The sequence below is a fragment of the Ascaphus truei genome, chromosome 3, assembly GCF_040206685.1.
Source record: "Ascaphus truei isolate aAscTru1 chromosome 3, aAscTru1.hap1, whole genome shotgun sequence".
NCBI lineage: Eukaryota > Metazoa > Chordata > Amphibia > Anura > Ascaphidae > Ascaphus > Ascaphus truei.
In genome coordinates, this window is record NC_134485.1 from 316,983,407 (window position 1) to 317,004,105 (window position 20,699).

Genomic DNA, 20,699 nt, shown 5'->3' on the forward strand with positions numbered 1-20,699 from the left:
TGCATTGAGACATTCTCTTCTGTTATATGCTTACATGAAGGGACAGGAGAGGAAACTGCCATTTTTCTTACCATGAATTTATTTTCTTCTGAGCCCTCTATGGCAGCGCATGCCTAGTTTCCACCCTGTTGTTTAAAGAAGGATTTTGTGATACATTTGTTAACGGATCTTTCTTCTTATTTCTTCTTTCTACAGGATATTTATGTATATGTTAATAGGATGGTTGGCTAGATATACAACTGACCAGAGATCATCATAGGAGGACTTATAATGGTCTCAGAGCGAAGTGTTCGGTATCCCAGGGAGCACAAACTTTTGAAGCTGCGCCCCCTGTCTTCCCTTTCCCGACTCTCGCCCCCCCACCTTGTATCCGTGTCAAATGATGCTGGGGGGTCATGTGACGTTACGTGACCCGCTGCATCATTTGACGCGCGTGGCGTCACATGGCCACATGGCCCCATGGTCATTCGCCGCCGTGTTGCCATGGCGACGCATCACACAGCCAGCTGAATTCCGCTAATTAGAGTGTTGCAGGGGCCTCACGCGATCCCCCAGCATTAATTAAATGCCTGGGGGAAGAGTGCGGGGCCTCTGCAACCGCACGCACCCCCAGAACAATCTCCTGCCCCCCCCAGTGTGCACACCCCTGCTGTATTCTACCTTCATCTGGGAAAAGCATATCCCTAATGTCCTGCGCTGCCATGGGACAGGGACGGATTACCCATGAGGCACATGGTTAGGGGGCCCCCACTAGGCTTACTAACCTTGGGGGCCCCAGTAGAGTGTAGGGGAGAGAGCAAGAGAAGATTGAAACTTGCCGTGCTGTGAGATCGGACCCGCAGGCTGACATTCTGCTCTCATTCCCTCCTGGTGGGTGGTGCTTCTCACTGCAGGGAGGGAGGGATGGGGGAGCGTCTGGCAGTCTCGTTTCTGTGAGGGGACAGAGAGAGCTGAGAGTGAGAGCAGGAATGCAGCATGCCCAGTAACAACCCCTCCTCTCTAACTCGTAACCCCTTCACTCATCCTGCCTGGGGGACTAAACCCCCTCTCTATCTGCCACTTTTAACCTTCCCACCACTGTTAACCTCCTCGACCCCCAAGTTCCTCACCTTTCTCCTTAACTCCTCGGCCCCATACCTCCTCCAACGTTTTATTAATTCTTTCACTACCAAAGAGGCAGCAGCACATTGCAGGGAGATTTGATGCAAATCCGTCCTCTAACAAAAGGATTAATCCCTTAATTTCCAAAGCCTTTCCATGTCAGGTGCTTCACCTTTTGTCACCTACACTGCTCCCATCTCCCTAACATCCCCGTCATCATATTTTATGTATTTTCACATTTTTATTAATGAAATGTGTTTTTAAACGGAGGGAATATCTAAGGGTGAGTGATGGGATGGAGGGTGGATAGATGTTATGGAGATGGGAGCAGTGTAGGTGAGAAAAGGTGAAGCATAGACATGGAAAGGGTTTGGGCATCAAGAAATTTAATTTCTTTTGAACACTTTTAGCTTTACTAGAACATTTTTGGGCTTTGTTTAAAAAAATGTTTTTTTTTTTTTAATTACGAGAAAGGGCCCCCAAAGTCTTGGTGCCTCGGGGTCCCCAAGTGTTTTAATCCACTGGAGGGACCAGGAGAAAATAATTAACAGTAAAAAAAATGCCGTTTTTCTCTGTGGAAAAGATACAGGATTTTGCAATGAAGGTACCATAGCAACTGAGGTAAAAAGGGATAAGTAAAGAAAATTTGAAAACAAACTGTACTGAGTAAGCGGGTCTGACGCTTTATAGCTGCAGTCCAAACTGCCGTTTAAAATGTGATTTAAAATTTTTTTTATTCAATATGTGCATCAAATCAATCTGCGCACTGACAAGTGATTAGCTAAAATTCTGATCGATCCGTTCTCCTGTAATCGATCACGAAAATTCGGCTCAGGGGTTCTTTAAATCACTGTTTGGCTGCAGAAGCGTACCCAGGATGCAAAGTTCTGTGTGACCAGAGATCATGTGACCAGGCAGGCACTAGATAGAATTGGTGCACTGCTAGAGAGAGAGGGCAAATGGGGTGTGCCAGAGCCTGTCTCAGAAGAGGAAGGGGATGTGATTTTGTAAATGGTTGCTATAGAAACAAAAATGCTTGTTACATTAGAATACATTAAAATGGGTTTTAAATGCTACATGTATTTTCTCATAGTAGAGAACTGATTTATTAAGAAAAAAACATAAATGTAGGATATTGCTTGTACTGCAGCTTTAATTGTGTAATGATCTTATAAACTACATTCTAACTATTACTCAATTATTTATAATCTGTTTCCTCTTCCAATAATATTATAAGCTGATAGCATTAACAAGGAAACTTTGCATAGTGGTCATAGCGGATAGAACTATTGTGCATGATTCTCACTGCTCAACTATACTAATATATTATACCGTATAAAATACGTTTCTGTAATGCTTTCCGTAGATCATCAGCCGAAAAGTGCTCATTATGATGAGATCAAATTAAATCTCTTCTATGATCATACAAGACACAGAACCCCAGCAAGCTCTTTTTGGGAACCCCTGAGCCCCCACAAAATATATATATGTATATGTGTCAAAATGGAGTGCTATTGAGCGTGGCATATGTATACAACAGACGACAGAGAAGCCCAATGCTACATCCAATATGACAGAAATACACAGTAAAATACTTATATATTCTCTTGAAATAGGGTCATTTAGTTTAACCCTTTGGCCAAAGCGTTGTAAGCTTGCGAGCCACGACAAGGCAGACACCTGTTTATAGGTCCTATCTACCCAGCCAATCCTCCTGTGGGAACAACTTTTCCCACCTATCCCAGACTTGCCAGTAGCTCAAAAAAGGGCAGAAGTTGCTTCCCGGTTTGCAAAGAGCATGTGCTAACTTGACACCTAAGCTGCTTAGCATACCGGACCCAACCCCTTACCTGGCGACAGTAAGTCTGGGGTTTGGCTACCAAGGGTTGATAGCCCATACTTCACACCAATATCTGGTACTTTGCAATAATCCGGCCGTCCTAACACCTAGGGTCTCTGAGGCTTTTCAACTCCAGACTTCTCTAGACAAAGGCCTGACAGGCTGAAACGCGTCAGAGGATCCGTTTGCACGCTGTGCTAATAAAGTATTTTCTACAAGTCACTTCACCAGCCTTCTTCCAGTCCTTTCTGTACGGTTGTGCGGCGCCTAGACCCCCCTCGGGAGGATTTCCACTGGGGCACCAACTCAACAGGGTGCCATTGAAGTATGGAGAGGAAAAATTCCTCAGCTCATTCATCCTTAACATATTGACATGTTAATGGATTCAGTGTCGGGCTGACAGGAAAGGGTTCCTGCCTTTACATTTTAAAACACACCTGCAACACATTTTATTTTTATATGTACTTTCTATATATGTGGGTGATACAAAAACAACATGTATGTGAATGTTACATTCTCAACTATCTGTACTCCAAAAATTAGAGTGCTAGCTCCTTCCTAACAAAAGTTAGCTACTTAATTGAATAGGCTCTGTGATGTGGTTTGTGGTTTGCGGTTTGAGCTATGGCATACAATGTATCACTGCTTGCCGGAATCGGTAACTGCAGAAGCATTTCAGCAATTGACCTTAATTGGTTAACGAGACCGCAGGATACATTGTTGCATTCTGCCACTTCAACTAGACCGCAAACCACTTATCCACTTGAGTTTGTGGTTAAGACTTCCCCGGTGGGTTTTGCGGTTTAGGAAGTGATACAGAGCTTCAATGGAGCCGCTTACCACAGACGCACTTATTCAATTAATGCTTGGCACAGCGCTAGAAGCTCCCCCTTGTGTTGCGAATGCAATTTGCACATTCAACATTCATAGGACTGCAGCTAGTTTCTGAGCTGCAAAACTGGGACATTACAGGGGATGCATAGGGGGAACATTGTATTTTGACCAACAATTAACCCCTTCATCCCCAACAAGGTTTAGGGGTAACCAGCTGGGTATAAGACCTTTATTATTGGCCTGGTTAACCCCTTCACCGCCACCGTGCCCCCTCCAAGAGACCCCCCTATATCCATCTTTCACAGTCCCTCCTTTTATTCTTTAAAACATTCTTTGTTTTTCAAGGATAACTATCTTGTGAGCAGGCTGCCCAAGCATAGGCTGCCCGGTGAGATTGAGCCAACATTTCATAGTTCTCACAATTTTGGTACAATTGGGGTTACCGCCCATATCAGTACCAGTTGGCTCTATGGCCAGAATATCCTCGAGTAAGGTAATCTTCTTTCCTCTTCTGTGATGGATACCAGATGTCATCGTACTTGTGGTCAGTCAGGAGGGCCATCATGTCGGAAGGAGGGGTAACACATTTATGGATGCGCCTGGTGCAGCATGTGACATAGACAGTAACAAGTACAACCAACACACACAGCAACGCATTCATCGGTTTCGCTCCCAGTGATCCAAGCCATCCGCCGAGCCCTGGTTTAGGCAAAAATAATCTGTTGAGAATAATGGGGGAATTGACTGCGACCTGGGTTTCTCTGGTTATCTCTCTTAGGGGCTCTGCAATTTCTGGCAAAATGTCCTGACTCTTTACAATTAAAACACTTTCTGTCCCTGCGTTGATCCCTATCCTGTGACCCCCCCCCCCCCTTGGGTCCTATCATATACTCTGCTTTCATTAACCGTTAACCAGTCTATTTTGAGAAAGGAGCACAGTTTGTGCCTTAACAAATTTCACTTCCTGATCCTTTTCTTTCTTAGCTTTCCTGCTCCTTTGCAGTCTCTACCACAGTAGCAATTTCTGGCAATCTTTTATGTTTCCAACCAATACACACAATCTCTACTTCCGTCCCAATTTAAGCATGTAAACCCATCACAAAAAGCCTCAATACCTCCATATGCCTTGATTATTTACCATAACCTATCAGAAAATTCACTTACTATTTCTTCTTATTGACTTACTATTATGTTAATTTTTGTCCAGTCAATGGTTAAAGTAAATGCAGCAGTTATAACACCTTTTTAGGGGGGAAATAAGGTTTCTAATATAATTTGGAGTTCCTATTTCATGACCCTCCTGTTCCTCAACAGAATTCTTTTGACCCATATTAACCTAAGGTATGTTTCCCTGTTAGATTTTCCCTGAGCTACTCAATCCCACAGAGAAAGATTCCTTTTCTCAATTAAACATCTGCGCAATTGTTCTATCTTATCGTTATCATATGTCCCCTCATTGGACCAAAGGTGACTCGTTTTACTAGTGATCCCTGACCACTGTTCCAGCGACCACTTGGTCGGATAAGAATTTTGGTTTCCCTTTATTCTCCATTACAATAATCAACACAAATTTATTATATACTACTCTTCTCCGTTACATTAATCATCGCAAACATGCATACATACATACAAAGCTCTTGTTTGTACTATAAAAGTTTCTGGTGCCCATCATTATTCTATCTGCATAGCCGCACTGACCCAGCACCCTGAACAGGTACGAGAGACTGAGCAATTCCATGTATATAGTCCATCTCATGTAAACTCCATTAGAGCAGGGCAAGGAGTTTTATCAATTGAGTAGGTGTACATGGCCTGGTGACTTCTAACAAATGTGATAATCTGGGTGACTGTTGTTTGAGTCAAAGCTCACAGAGGGTGCTTGGACACACCAGAGATTAAATGAAAATAAATAATAATCTTGGTATACAATTGATGCTACAAAACATCTAGCACGTGTGTGCATCAAGGGGATCTTTCTTTTTCGACCTACATTTCACTCCTTATCCCAGGTAGCACCACTCCAGTTAGTTTATATCCTCAGCTGAGCAGGATCCACTCTCCCCTCCCCCTTTTCCGTATCATTCACAAATGAGATCTTCCATATTAAAAGCCTTTTTTTTTTTCCTGTTTGAAAACTTAAGATCTGCAGGTCTTAAACTATCTTTGTGACCCTGAGTTTAATCATTGTTTTGGGAGGATTGAAATATATTCGATTATTTATACTAAATTCATTAAACTGATTAGGTGGTTGTTTAACAAACCGAATGTGCCCTGACTCCCTCTCTTTGATTTGTTGAATGCCGGTCTATCTTCTTAACTTTTTCCTGTTTTATTTCAGATAAACTTGCCATGGAAGGTATAGTGGTACAACGTGCTGAATGTAGGCCAGCTGCTGGTGAAAACTACATGAAATTAAAGAAGTATGTCTTATTCCATTTACTTAACCAGTATTTCCATGAGTTTGTTTTTTTCTGCCACTTCATAATCAAATCAAATCTCCTGATGAATTTCCGAATGTATTTCTTTTGTTCCACGTCATTTCTACTTCTATGTTTAAATTACTGAAGGTTTATGTGTTCAATTTTTGTTATATGCACATTTTGTTATATGTTATTGCACATACAGCTGTAGGCAAACTTTTATTGTGTTGCTATATTAGGTCATATATCATACTAGATTAACTTTGCACAAGGTCTAATGATTAACACCATGCCTATAATGCTGTAATGAGGCAGCTGGCTGGAATTCTTTCCATTAAATGGATGGATGGAAGGGACATGTGCATATATTATCTTTCATTATAGAACAACCATGGAATTTCCAAACCTTGTTTTGTGCTAGGTTTTTTTTAGTCTGAACTGCACACTAGTACATGGTAGAATTGTGATTATAAACTGATTCTGCTGAAGTTGATATCAAACATGAATTAAATAGGTCTTGTTGTGTATAAAACATTTTGTAAGCTCTAAATTGCCTACATATCATAGGTGACATTTCTGTCTAAAACCTTTTTCTCTTCTAAAAGGACTTGCAATACAGTTAAAAAACAAAGTGTGTAGAATACAGTGCATCTGCTACAATGTACTTTATTTGATCATGTTGGTCCCTATTTAATATGCTTTTAAGCGGCTTCCCCATGTCAGGCAACACGCTGAGGTCTGTTAGAATGTTTGTAACGAAAGAGGCTTCCCAGACACGGAGATGTAGTTTCACAGTATGTGGAATTAGGGCCTTTAGTATCCCAGCTCTGAAATGAACATAAGAAATAGCAACATGTTGCAAAGCAATGCATTTTTGGCTCCTAGCAGGGATGGAGTTAAAGATGGTTTTATACCGTAAAATGATTACCCTGTTATCTGCCAGAGAAGCCAGCAGCTTGTTTCTTTGCTATGTGTTGCATGTTTGCATGGCTCCAAAATAACCAAATATGAATCAACTTTTGGTTAACGGAATGCATTAAAAAAAAAAGCTGCATCAAAGATTTTTTATATTATTAATATGACTTAAAAATAAAAAAAAGCAGCTATATCGCCTAGTGTTGCAAAGATCTAATTTGTCTTGCCTTTTTAGGTTTCATTGCCTACAGCTCTATTTCTCTTCCTAATAACAGTACTCAATGTTGGATCAAAATGTTTTATGTTTCACATGTGCCAAAAATCCTGTAAATGGAGCAGTTCTTATTAAGGGTTCATTGGGTAATCTGCTGTCTTTGCAATGCCAGTGTATGTTGATAAGTGAGACTGCACTTACCAAGGCTGTGCAAGCATAAACAAGTATCTTTAACAATATAATCTGTTTAAATAACTGCTAGGATTACTGTCTTTCTTCTGGTCTGCTCCACAATCATTACAGGTACTATGTTAGACAGTCGACTGATTATAATGAAAGGACAGGAGAACGACCAGGTACTTAATCAGCTTTTGTAAAAAGAAAGGTCTTAAAAGTGATGCATTTTTGATCATGGAATTGTGTTGGCATACATGTCACAATTTTGCTGTGACAATGTGCGATGCTGCTTTGAAACACTTGGAGAAGCAAAAGATTAAAATATATTTTGGCCTTTCCAAGTATCGGATAAAAGACTTGCTCCATCAAATTTCACCCAGGCAAGGTCTATTGTATTCCTGCATCTCTGAAATGTGGAAAATAAGCCACGTAATACGATTTATTACATTTGTATTCAAGCAGCAGCATATTTTGTAGCTATTGTAATGCACGGTGGATGGATTTGGCTGTCTGAAGTGAGCATTTAAGTGGACAAATAGGCTGGGGAGAATATAATCACAGGCTAAACTAGCAATGATCAATACATGGTTGGGGAGATATACAGTGGCAAGAAAGTTTGTGAAACCTTGGGATTTTTACATATTTCAAACCTAAAATGTTATTAGATATTAATCCAAGTCCTAATAATAGATAAAGATAGCCTGATCAAACAAATGACTCACAAACATGATACTTTTTCAACATTTATTTAGCCACAAATGATTCAACATTCATTATCCATGTGTGAAAAAGTATGTGAACCTTTAGATTCAGTACCTGGTGGCAGAATGGGACATTTGGTTGCAACCGTTTTGCCGCAACCAAATGGCCGTTGCGACTCGCCCCGCCGCAGCCGTTCTGCCGCTGGAATTCCCATCGCCAGACGCTTCTAAGATGTTTTTATTATTGATTAGGGTAGGGGGTTAATTTAAGGGGTTTTAACGGTTGGGGTATGGCGTTAATTTAAGAAGTTTTAGGATAAGGGCTTAGTGTAGAGGGTTTAAGGGGAGGGACTTACATTAGCTGCAAAGTGGCCGACAGCGTGGTGAGTCACGGCAAAGCGCTGGCTGCCATAAGGTCACAGTGAAACGGCCCTGACCAAATGTCCTAGACCGCCTGATGTCACCCTTTTGAGCAACAATGACTTCAACCAAGGGTTTTCTGTAACTGCTGGTCAGTCACGTAGGTTTTGAGGAATTTTAGCCCATTCCTCCTTACAGAACTGTTTCAACTAATGACCAACTTTCGGTTCAGCTTCAGCTCACGGACGGACATTCTCCTCTAGAATCTTCGGATACAATGGAGAAAACATTGTTGAAAGAAGTTCTACCTTTGACTTGTCTGTCTAGAGAACATTGTTCTTGATGTCTTGTGGATCATCTATGTGCCCTTTGTCGAACTTCACACCGCAATGTTTTTTTTAGAGAGCTGTGGTTTCCTCTTGGCTATCCTAGAAGAGAACACCATTCTTGTCGAGTCTATTTCTGATAGTTGAGTCATGAACACTCACATTAGCCAAGGCGAGCGTGGCTTACAGATTCTTGTCTGTTACTCTGGGGTTCTTTGTGACTTCCTAGATGATTTGCCAGTTTGTTCTTGGAGAGATTTTGGTAGGACGACCGCTCCTGGGTAGAGTGACTGTGGTCTTGAACTTTCTCAATTTGTAGACTATCCGTCTGACCATGGATTGGTGGAGCCCCAAATCCTTAGAAATGGTTTTGTAACCCTTTCCAGACTGATGAGCATCAATAACTGCTTTTCTGAGGTCCCCCGGGAATTCTTTTGATCGTGGCATGATGTGTTTTCACACACCTGTATGGTGAAGACCAAACTCGCAAAGTTTCTAATCTTTATATAGGGTGGGCCTCCCAAATCCTCCCCTGGAGGTCTACCTAATTATTTAAACACCTGATTCTAATTATACCCTTTAATTTAACTCATAAAGGCAGGGTTTCACTTACTTTTAGATATTTAAGAAAAGACAGGTTTTGATTCATGGTTATGTAAAAACTATTGAATTTCTGTAATTATCCTTGGGGTTCCCAAACTTTTTCTCGTCACTAAAAGAACTGTGAAAAAGCTGAAATCTTTTTATCTACATTTTAAGAACGGTATGAGAAGTTCCTTATCTATCTTCTAAAGTCGTAACCCATATTCACTTCATTGGGGTTGGAGTTTTGACAAATGGTCATTTAAGATAGAAAATAAAATAATTTGTCATCTTTGCAACTCTTTCACTTAAAGTACATGCCTCAAGGAATTCAATCATGGGGGTGGCACGTTGTTCAATACAAAACGTTGTGGTTGCGAATCTTGGTTAAACACACTTTAAATTTATGAGAAAAATATCAAGACCACTAACTTCAAACTCCTCAGTACATTGAAACCAAATATATATAGCTTTACATTCAATTTTAGCAAAAGGAGGCACAAATGTGTAAGAATGCGTAAGGCTCTTCATGCCATAATTGACGAGGCAAAACTACCCTGTAGCATAAAAATGCCCCCATAAAACTATATATTTTCTAAAAACACATCTCCCAAGCAATTTAGACACGGCTACATGTTTACACAAAAAATGTCGGACTGAGACATGGTCTCACTGACAGTGGTCTTTAAATTGTTCTCAGAAATTTATACAAAGGACTTTGCAGTAACATTCGTCCGACAAGTTCAGTGTAATGATGGAAAGCAATACTAAATGTTATCGCCTTCGGTCCACAGAGTACACCACTACTGAATATGTATAGCTGTCCATAGTGTTTTGGTAAATAGCCCCAGATTGGTCAGACTACATAAGGCTCTACACACCTGAATCTTTAATGGCTGAATGCAAAAGGTGCTTGCCATCAGTGACAAAACAAAACTACTCTCTAGCCTAAAAATACCCACATGAAAGTATATATTTTTGAGGGTACCCACTAGAAGCTATTTAGCCTTAAGTAATGTTGGCCCGAAAAATATTTTTAACCAGGAGTCTTTGCTGACAACAGTGTTCTTGATATTTTTTCCTCAAAAAGGTACACTCATTTCTATTAGCTATTGACATATTTGGCAAGACAAAACACCCTATAGCATAATAAACACCCCCCACTAATGTGTATTATAGCTGACTCCATATTTGCAAGAATAAAAATGTGCCTGTGGGCTCTTGTGATATGAGTGTTGAAATCCATTGTACATACCAATGTAGAGAGTGAGGTCTCCCAAGGAGGGAAGAATGAGGCTCAAAGCATGTGGGGTGCACTGAGAGAGGAACAAAACGGATTACAGGCAAATCCTGAAGTTCCTTAGACTGAACAATGTTGATAATACAGCAGGAGGCACCCTAAGCAAGTCTTAATGTGAATCCATAAGCAGATATAGGAATCTGGTGGAGGTGTAAAGAATCCCAGTCAGATAAATGCAATGTAGCAAAATGAGAAATCCAACATCCAGGGAAAACCTCCTATTGCCAAGACTTAATTCATATAACAAGATATACAAGTATTCACATAGAGAGGAGGGAATCCTTCGCGTTTAGTGTGAGTCCACTCTATTGGTGAGGAATCTTCACTTGATGGGTGCCATCCCTAGTGTGCGTAGCGCTGTAGAGGTGAGAATAGAGAAAAAAAGGCAAAAAAGCCAAAAAAACGCACTTGATAAAGCCTTCTCAGGCGAAACATGTCAGTGTGATTTTCTCCGTTTTTTGCCCTTTATAAATTTGTTTATTTTTCACCCTCTTTGCTTTTCTTTGAAGTGGTGCGGCGGTTTTTGTTTTTTTTGCCTTTTTTTCTCTACATATCAATGTATATGCAACGTGTTTTGTAGCTCATTTGTAGAAGTACCCATCATTGACAGGGACTTTGTCCTCTAGCAATCAATGGTACTCGGCACACATCGCTCTAAGAAATTTTAGCTCACGCACTGCTGAACCTTTCTGGAGGAAATCGCGCTCTAAAGCCGATTTAACACTGCCCTTTCCCATGCCAAGCAAACCTCCTTTTCATCTTTTCTTCTCTCATACAGTACTAACTCTGTCCTCTAACCCGGTGTGCAAACTGGGGGGCGCACTAGATTTTTTTGGGGGGGGCGTGGCAGTTGCAGAGGCCCCGCGCTCTTTCTTAAGGCAATTAAATACTGGGGGTCCGCGCGAGGCCTCTGCAACTTTACTTACCATGACGAGATAAGGATGGCACGAGCAGTGGGAGAGAGCAGGCTGGGGGTGTAAGGCAAAAATTGAGCACCCCTGCTCTAACCCTCGGTCTATTTGCCACCTTTAACTCCCTTCTTTGCCCACCTGCACCCTCTTCTGCCCTCACGGCCCAAGGCCTCGCCACCTACTTCACAGATCATATTGTATTGTATGTCTTTATTTACATAGCACCATAAATGTACATAGAGCTTCACAGTAGTGATACATCAAATCAGACATGATATCTCAATGTCAGGCTCCACACGCACCTCCAACTCCCTTCACACACCTACATCATATCCTCTATGGTGCAGGAAGCCCTGCCCTAAGTCACCTTTTTAACCTTCTTCATATCTCCTGCACATTACTATATTCCTATTAACGTGCATTCATCACACTCATTCTAAGGAAACCCTCTCTTGACCCAACCTCCCTCTCTAACTACCCCCATATCTCTCTTCTCCACTTTGCCTCGAAGCTACTTAAGCGGCTTGTATACAACGGCTTGGCTCACTTTCTCTCCTCAAACTCCCTGCTTGACTGTTTGTATCTGGTTTCCGTCCTCTACACTACACTGGGACAGCACTAACCAAAGTGGCCAACGATCTACTCAGAGCTAAGCCCAAGAGTCACTTTTCCTTATAAATTCTCCTGGATCTCTCTGCTGTCTTCGACAGTGTTAATCACCCCTCTCCTGCGCACACTACTCCATTGGCCACTGTGATGCAGCCCTCTCCTGGTTCAAGTTATACCTATCCAACCATTCTTTTAGTGTTTCATTCTCCGACATCTCCGCCTCACTCCCTATTTCTGTTACGGTCCCACAAGGCTCTGTCCTTGGCACTCTGCTCTTCTCACTCTATACCTCTTCTCTTTGTGAACTGCCTGAAAACTCACCTTTTCAAATAAGCCTATCTAGCATACCCCTAACATCTACCCCCCTCCCTCCAACCCCTTTGGAACATACTGGACCAAACTCCACCCTGAGGCATACTCCATCCCACAATGAGCAGCCACTTCACAAATTTCTATAAACATTTCAGTAGAACATTTTAATTAATTTTATTCCTGTATTATCAAAGTGATTTTATTCAATGTGAAAATCACATCAGTCTTATATTGTTAATGTTCTTTGTACATCAGGGCTAAAATAACTTAGAAATTGAACAAATAATCTCTTGGTGTATAATTGTAAATACATGTTTTACAGTTTGGTTAATATAAATCCCTTACCCATGTGAAAATGCTACAACTGTAAGCAGAATATCTTTAGAAAGAGAATATCTGCAGCATTACTTATTTCTTTAAGGAACATGTGCCTTTATGACTACCAAAAAACAAATTAGTTGATGAGTGATTTAAGCTTCTTTTGATGACCTCTTACAAACCGCACAGACTTGCATCTCTTCATAATTATCAATAGAATTTAGAACTCTTTGTAGCTCTTTTTTTTAATTTTATATATATATATATATATATATATATATATATATATATATATATATATATAAACCTGCTCACTATTTGGGTGATGCAGCTGTGGAGTCTGTGAGGATGGTAATGGGGATACATTATAAGAAGTTGCTAATTAAATCCCTTGAGTTTATTTTCTTAAGTTCTAGGAAAATATATGCAGTGCCGGAGCTGGAAACACATCTCCAATGTCTGCATTTATGCATAAATTGTCTTGGGTAATGAAAAAAAACATACAATTCAAGGAGATGAAAAGGAGATTGATTGTTGATGCTGCTAGTAAGTAAACTAATGTATAGTTATTTTTCTGTCTTTTACTGTAGCCCATTAACAGTACTGCAACTCCACTAAATTTGGGTACATATACTCAGTGGTAGTGATATGTTTCGTTGGTTAAATCTTGATTCCTTAAATTGTCAAAGATACGGACTCTGGACACTTGCGTTTCAATCAGGCTAACCTGATTAAATTCCCAGTGCAACTCCTCGTGACCACTGTCTACCTGTGCCTCAGGCACCAAAATCATAGATTGTAAGCTCAAATGGGCAGTCACTGTGTCTGTTACAATCCTATGTACTGTGCACTATACTGTAATTGTGAAGCGCGTTGAGTCTCATTGGGAGAAAAGTGCTATATGAATGAGTTATTATTAATGCATCAGATTATTTACACAGGACACTGTATCCCGCAGTATGTTCAGACCTTCTTTTTCTCTTCCCTGATGGGTCTTAACCTTTTGATATACCTATATAGGTGATATACCTATTGCTATCTGACGTATTACTACAGTAGCAGATTTGCTACTCATTTACAGGTCACCACACTTGTTGCATTGGAAGAACTGAGAGCCAAATCTGCCGTACTAACATTAGTGTCGCCGTGAAGGGTGGGGACAGTAAACTGTACAATGGTGGACGCATCAGGATATTCATAATTTCCAAATCCCCTTTAAAATGGAAGACCTATTTAATTTTCATAGCCAAAAGTAAAACTTTGGCTTTACATATGATCATAAGTGTTTAAATAGGTAAATTGGGTGTATATATACATACACACAGCTTATGACGAAGCTACAAGTTAAAAATCCCCCTTATACAGTTGGAGGTTAAATGCTGTACCATCTGTGGACATGGTCTAAAGATCCCCCAGCGAATCATCACTTTACAGAAGATCAATGATCCCTCATAAAATACATAATTATTCCCCACAAAAGACAGAAATGCCCAATGCTACATCCAATATGACAAAAATACGCAGTGAAATACCTATATATTCTCTTGAAAAAGTTTAATTTATTTAAACCCTTTAGCCAAAGCGTTATAAGCCTGCAAGCCACATCAAGGCATGACCACCAGCTGGTCCTAACACTACCTGATTCAAATTCTGATTTACCTCTATATTTGTGTGGGCGTGGCTGTGAGGATCAACATTTGCAGAGGTAACCGCGCCAAGCGCAGTCAGCGGCAGCGGGGCCACAGCCTAAGACTGCGGCCATGGTAAATGCTGGAGATGGCTCAAGCGTTCACTCGGCTTCACCCGCCACCTGCAGCAGGAGACATCTGTCCTGCATGCAAAGGAGGATATATAGGTGTAGGGTGCTCAGATATAGATGTGTATCATATAATATATAGAATTTCATATCAAAACGGCCAAACTGGAACCCATCACGGTATGTAGCAGTCCATAATGAAACATATTCCAGGGGCGACCAGACCTAGCAGTGTCCTCTTGACTACCCCATCCAATGGTCCTGGTGTACGAACCCCACAATAATCCCAATTGGGGTCAAAGGTAAATGAATAAGGGCTACAGCCCATTACCTGCCCATAAGGAGATCCAAGAAGATCCAAGATTCCTGGGTTCCAGAGCATGCAATCCTGTAGGGTAAGTCAGCATGCAGAAATGGTAAGCAAAGGAGCACCGCATGGGATCCATCCAAGAAGTAGGAAATAAATTCAGGGCAACTCCATATGACCTTGATAAAGTCCCTATGGGATGAAACGCATTGGTGTGTTAGCTCTCTCTGTTGCACTGTATACAGAATAAATACCCCTTAACTTTTTATATGGAGTTGCCCTGAATTTATTTCCTACTTCTTGGATGGATCCCATGCCGCTGTCGCGTGCACTTATAGTAAGCGGGACTTTGGCGGCGCGAGTTTCTGAAGCCGGTCAAATTTGATTTTTCAGAGGCTGTCGCCATGTGACAGTCTCTGAACCAATCAAAGACCTGGTCGCCGGAAAGCGAATTACAACTTTCGCTAGCGGCGACGGGTGACGTCATCCGTCACGTCGCTGTCGTGCGCACTATAAGCGCAGCCTAAGACTGCGTCCATGGTAAGTTCAGGCACGCTGAGGCTGACGGAAAGCGGAAGCTTTCCCTGGCCATGGTGCGCGCGCCGTCTGTGGGCGTGTCTAGGGTCATGCCAGTGACGTCACGGAGCTGGTTTGCCCTCATTGGGTGAACCGCACACGTGATCGGTCTGTCGCGCCAAGAAATCAGTTTGAACTGATTTCTTGCGCAACCTGCGCCCCCACCCACATCCGCACCCGTACGTACGCACAGCGCATGGAAGCGATCACTTCCTTGGGTAGTTTGATCGGTCAGCGTGCGCACGCCTCCGCACGGTCTGCCATGGACGCAGCCTAACACAGTTCCGATTTACCAATAAAGGATTTACATCAGTAGCCTGATGTGTATAGATAGTGTAATAGCTATCTGTCGCAAGAGAAAGATAGCAACCTCTTCGGCACTCGATTACTACAGAAGTTTGACACTAGGATCACACTACTGCACTGCAAATAATTCTATATCATATTAACTAAGCTACTTGAATAAGGAGCGGCCCCCTCCTTTCCCTCCCCCCATCCCCTTACCTGCACAGCAGTAAATTCTAACTGACTAGGATCAGAGCAGACTTCACACGGCTGATTTAGCCAGCAGCATTCGATCCGCAACTCTATAATACTGCTCAGACCCACTGTGGACTATTTTTCTTTACTTGTGTGTCTCGTCTGGTTTTTTTTTTTTCTGCGCATATTTACCGTATTTTACTATATTATCAAATAAAAAATGTAAGTTCAGGCAGAGCTTGCCCCTTTTTACCTTTTATGAGTGTAAATTACTACAGCTCTTTTTTTTTTTTTAATGATAGGCTTTTGTTTTCTTATACACAATATGATTCCATACTGTTATTATAGTGGCGGTTTTCAGGTGTCATTAACAAAAAGCTGAACAGAAACGTGAATTGTTTTGTTCTGGCGCTGTGATAGTGTGAGGAACTGAAGGGTTAAATAATCTTGAAGATTAAGATCGAACCCTGACTTAAATTGCTTGACTTAAATTTGCAAAGATACATAATTGGAAGACTAAGAAAATTATTTTTTATACAAATGTTTGGATTAATAACATACTTTTATCTGACATTTGGAAGAAGAAAAGGGGGGGTTGATGTTTTACTTATGTTGAATTATTGGTTGAATCTAATGATATCTGGGACTTTCAGGCCGGAACATTTGGGGGAAAAGAATTCAGAAGCACATGAAACTTTCACTGTGCTTTGTTTTTGTAGATAGCATGTGTTGAAATGAGATCTTTGTGCAATCACAAACAGTGCGGGCCATATTTACTAAGTGGTGCTACTCTCTAGGACACGTTCTAGCACTGGAAAACACCTTGCTGCCCATTCAAGTTAATGGGTCGTAAATATCTTATGGAGTAGCCACCGCTTTGTAAATACTGTATGGCTCCTAGTGTTTTTTCACAACAACATTAGATTGTATACTGTTGCGTTCATGTTTTGCCGTTAATAGTTGCTGCTCACTGGCATTAGCCACATGTGAGATATGCAAACAGGCTTCACGAAGTGTCTGCAAGAAAACTGGGTGGAAATAAAAACAAATATGAAAAGGAGTACTTTAATAAGAGGTTTTCACTTTAATAAATTATATATGTATGGCATAGTAACATTATGTATTCCATTGTTACAGGGAAATGGTAATCCGCCTGTGCCATGGTAACAAAACTCTGAATGGTAATCATAGCCCTATTTGTTTTCAATCCATATCTTTACAAAGCATATTTTTTCCAGTTAGCTTTGAAATAGGCTGGTCTTTAAACATTAGTTAAACATTTCTAAAACCTTTTGCCGCCGAGTATTTACATTACCTACAAATCGCCTGCTTTGAGCTATAATCTGTAAATGAACTCCTTGCTGCTGCTTTCGTTCAGTAGTCATGTAGTGTACGTCAAGAAATGTGCTTTGGGCAAAGTGTAGCTTGCCGAGTAAATTCTAATTCTTGTTCAATGCTGTATACTTATCACATTTCCTCAGTTGCCTTTATTTAAAACGCTGGCATTAAACTCTTCTACAGCAGTAGGCATGGCACAATCATTGTTTTTTTTTTTAATTGGTAATGTATATCTGGGATAACGAAAATTAACATTTTATAGTGTAGTTATTCTAAACATGTATATAGAGAGCCGCAGGGCAAAGACAGCACCCCTAAAACAGATTATTGCCAGGTCCAAGAATTGTTGTCTCGACACAAAAGCTCTCTAAATATCCAATAAAGGAGTGTTACATAATCAATGTTTTTTTTTTTAGTGTGCCAACTACCCAAAGGTTTCGCAGAACATATATGGGGCATACGTTTTCCTTTTGGCAACGAATATAGTTTACATGGCAACAGAGGCCCAGTGAAGCTCAAAACACACATGGGATTGTTTGAGTTTCTGTTGTTTCGTTATAACGTTCTATTCATTTTTGTTCCTTCATTTTTGTTTACCATATTATGGTATGGTATTGCATGGCAATAGGTTTATTTTTCCCTTGAGTACATATAGTTTCACTCATGCAGAATGAGACATTAGAACATATTCCAAATGTTTCAGTGCCTGACTCGATGCCTAACATTACATGTACTAGAGTGCTGTGCAAATCCTACAAAGGAGAATGAAAGTTGAAGGGTAGAAAATCATATGGCTGCACCAAACTGCTGCTAAATATAATAGAGGGTTTGAGAGTGGGTTGGATTTAGTGATCAGTTTTTATTTGCTATGTCTCAATGCACTTCACAACAAAAAAAAACCAATACAATAAAAGTAATAAACATGTCATGTCCCCTTGGTAACTTCTTGAGTAGTTATTAATTTCCCCAGTGTCTTAATATGGCAGTTTTCTACCATCAATAGACTTCATATTTATTCAGAAAGCTTTATCTTATGTGTCCTGCAGATGAACACTTCGGGATCTCCAAAAACTCCCATTCACTTGAATGTGAGTTTTTGGTTTGAGACTTATTGAATGAGTCCCTTGTAGGCATAAAAGGAAGTGCTCCGTTTAACCAAAGCACAGTACAGGCGGTCCTCGTTTTACGACGCTTCGTTTTACGACGAACGGCTTATCCGACGCTTGTCAATGCATCCCTATGGCCCGTTTTACGACGCCCGAACGGCTTATCCGACGCTCTTACGACGCTTTAAAAAATTGCTACAAATGAACAACCAGACGGCTGCAGGCTAAGGAGATCATTCTGAACAGTCTGTGTGAAGGTTTGGTGGTGTATTTTAGGCCCTAAACCATGGCTGATCAAAGCAAAAAGCAAAGTGCTGTTACTCCAAAAAGGAATAGAAAATGTATAACTTTGGAGACCAAGCACAACATCATAAAGCGCTCTGAGAAAGGAGAGACGAACACAGAAATTGGACGTGCCTTGGATATACCTCGCACAACTATTGTGACTATAATAAAAGACAAGGCAAGAATCCTGGAACAGATCAAGGGCTCAGCACCTATGCAAGGTACGACAATAAGGCAACGTGCTGGGCATATTGCTGAGGTAGAAAAACTTCTCATCATATGGCTGGAAGATCAATCCCAGCGTCATGTGCCCATTAGTTTAGCCTTAATTCAAGCCAAGGCTTTGAGTCTGTATGAGGACATTAAGCAACAGCATGGAGAAGGGGCCACTGAGGAAACGTTCACTGCAAGTAAGGGCTGGTTTATGCGGTTTAAAGAGAGGGCAAACTTGCATAACATTAAAGTGACCGGTGAAGCTGCTAGTGCTGATGAGGAGGCAGCTAAAACCTTCCCTGTTACATTGGCCAAAATTATAGAGGACGGTGGCTATTGCGCACGTCAAGTGTTCAATGTTGATGAGACTGGGCTCTACTGGAAGAAAATGCTCAGTAGAAGCTACATTGCAAGAGAGGAAAAATCTATGCCCGGGTTTAAAGTTGCAAAGGACAGGCTGACTCTTCTGCTTGGTTCAAATGCTGCAGGTGATTTCAAGCTAAAACCTTTGCTTGTTTATCATGCAGAAAACCCTAGGGCATTCAAGGGTTATGCAAAGCACACACTTCCAGTGATTTGGAAGTCCAACCGTAAAGCATGGGTAACAGGGAGCCTTTTTGAGGACTGGTTCCAGCATCAATTTGTTCCGACTGTGCAATTATATTGCATGAACCAGAACCTCGATTTCAAAGCGTTGCTGCTCCTGGACAATGCTCCTGGCCATCCCGTGTACCTGGATGACCATCATCCAAACATCATGGTGGTGTTCATGCCCCCCAACACCACCTCACTGATACAGCCGATGGACCATGGTGTTATCGCTTCCTTCAAGGCCTACTATCTTAGGCGAACATTTGCCCAGGCCATCAGAGCAACCGATGTGGAAGGTGGTCCAACCCTAAAAGAATTTTGGAAGGGTTACAACATTCTTCATGCAGTGAGAAACATCGGAGAGGCATGGAATGAGGTGAAACAATCCAATCTAAACGGAGTTTGGCGTAATTTGTGCCCGGATTTTGTGTCTGATGTCCAAGGCCTTACAGAGACTGTTGCAGAAGTTACAGAAACTGTTGTGCAAATGGCCAGAGATCTCAACTTGGAGGTGGAAACCGAGGATATTGAGGAGTTGCTCGCCTCACATTCTAACGAGTTGAGCAATGAAGACCTCATGCAATTAGAGGAGCAAAAAATTGCTGAAGAGGAGGCCCACCAATCTGCTGATGTGGCACAGCCACAGCCACGTAAATCTTTGTCTAGCAAAATGTTGGCTGCGGCATTCAAGCACATTGATAGCGCACTGGCCATATTTGAGGACAATGACCCTAACATTGAACGGAGTTCAACAGTCAGTCGTGGGGTGTCTAACCAAATCAGCTGCTATAGAGAGATCTACACGCAGAAAAGGAAAGGAACTGTCCAGACTTCAATGAAGAGGTTCTTCAAGAGGCCGAAACCTTCAACCGCACCTACATCACCTCCAAAAAGTCCGTTGTCTATTGAAGATTCCCCCCCCCCATCATCTTCCTCCAATAATTGATGTGTTTTTTTTTTGCTCGTGTACATTTCTGTACAGAATACAGCATAGTTTTATTTTTATAGTTTTATTTTACAGTTCTGTAATCAATAAATATAATGTTTACATCATAATCTATGTGTGTGCTGCATATCTTATTGCTTGAGTAACATTTTCTGTGTATTTTAGCATTAAAAATGCCTTC

At 41.2% G+C, this 20,699-nt stretch overlaps 1 protein-coding gene across 3 annotated transcripts in view; it reads left to right on the forward strand.

The window, feature by feature from the left end:
- Positions 1-20,699, forward strand: part of GTF2F2 (general transcription factor IIF subunit 2) — a 196,372-nt gene that overhangs the window by 101,998 nt on the left and 73,675 nt on the right. For all 3 annotated transcript variants that reach the window (XR_012799933.1, XR_012799934.1, XM_075591111.1), the window contains exon 6: positions 6,114-6,195. Coding sequence is in view for 1 of the 3 variants with exons in the window: in XM_075591111.1 (XP_075447226.1) it covers positions 6,114-6,195 (82 nt within the window). In the remaining 2 variants the exon portion in view is untranslated. The remainder of the gene's footprint in view (positions 1-6,113; positions 6,196-20,699) is intronic.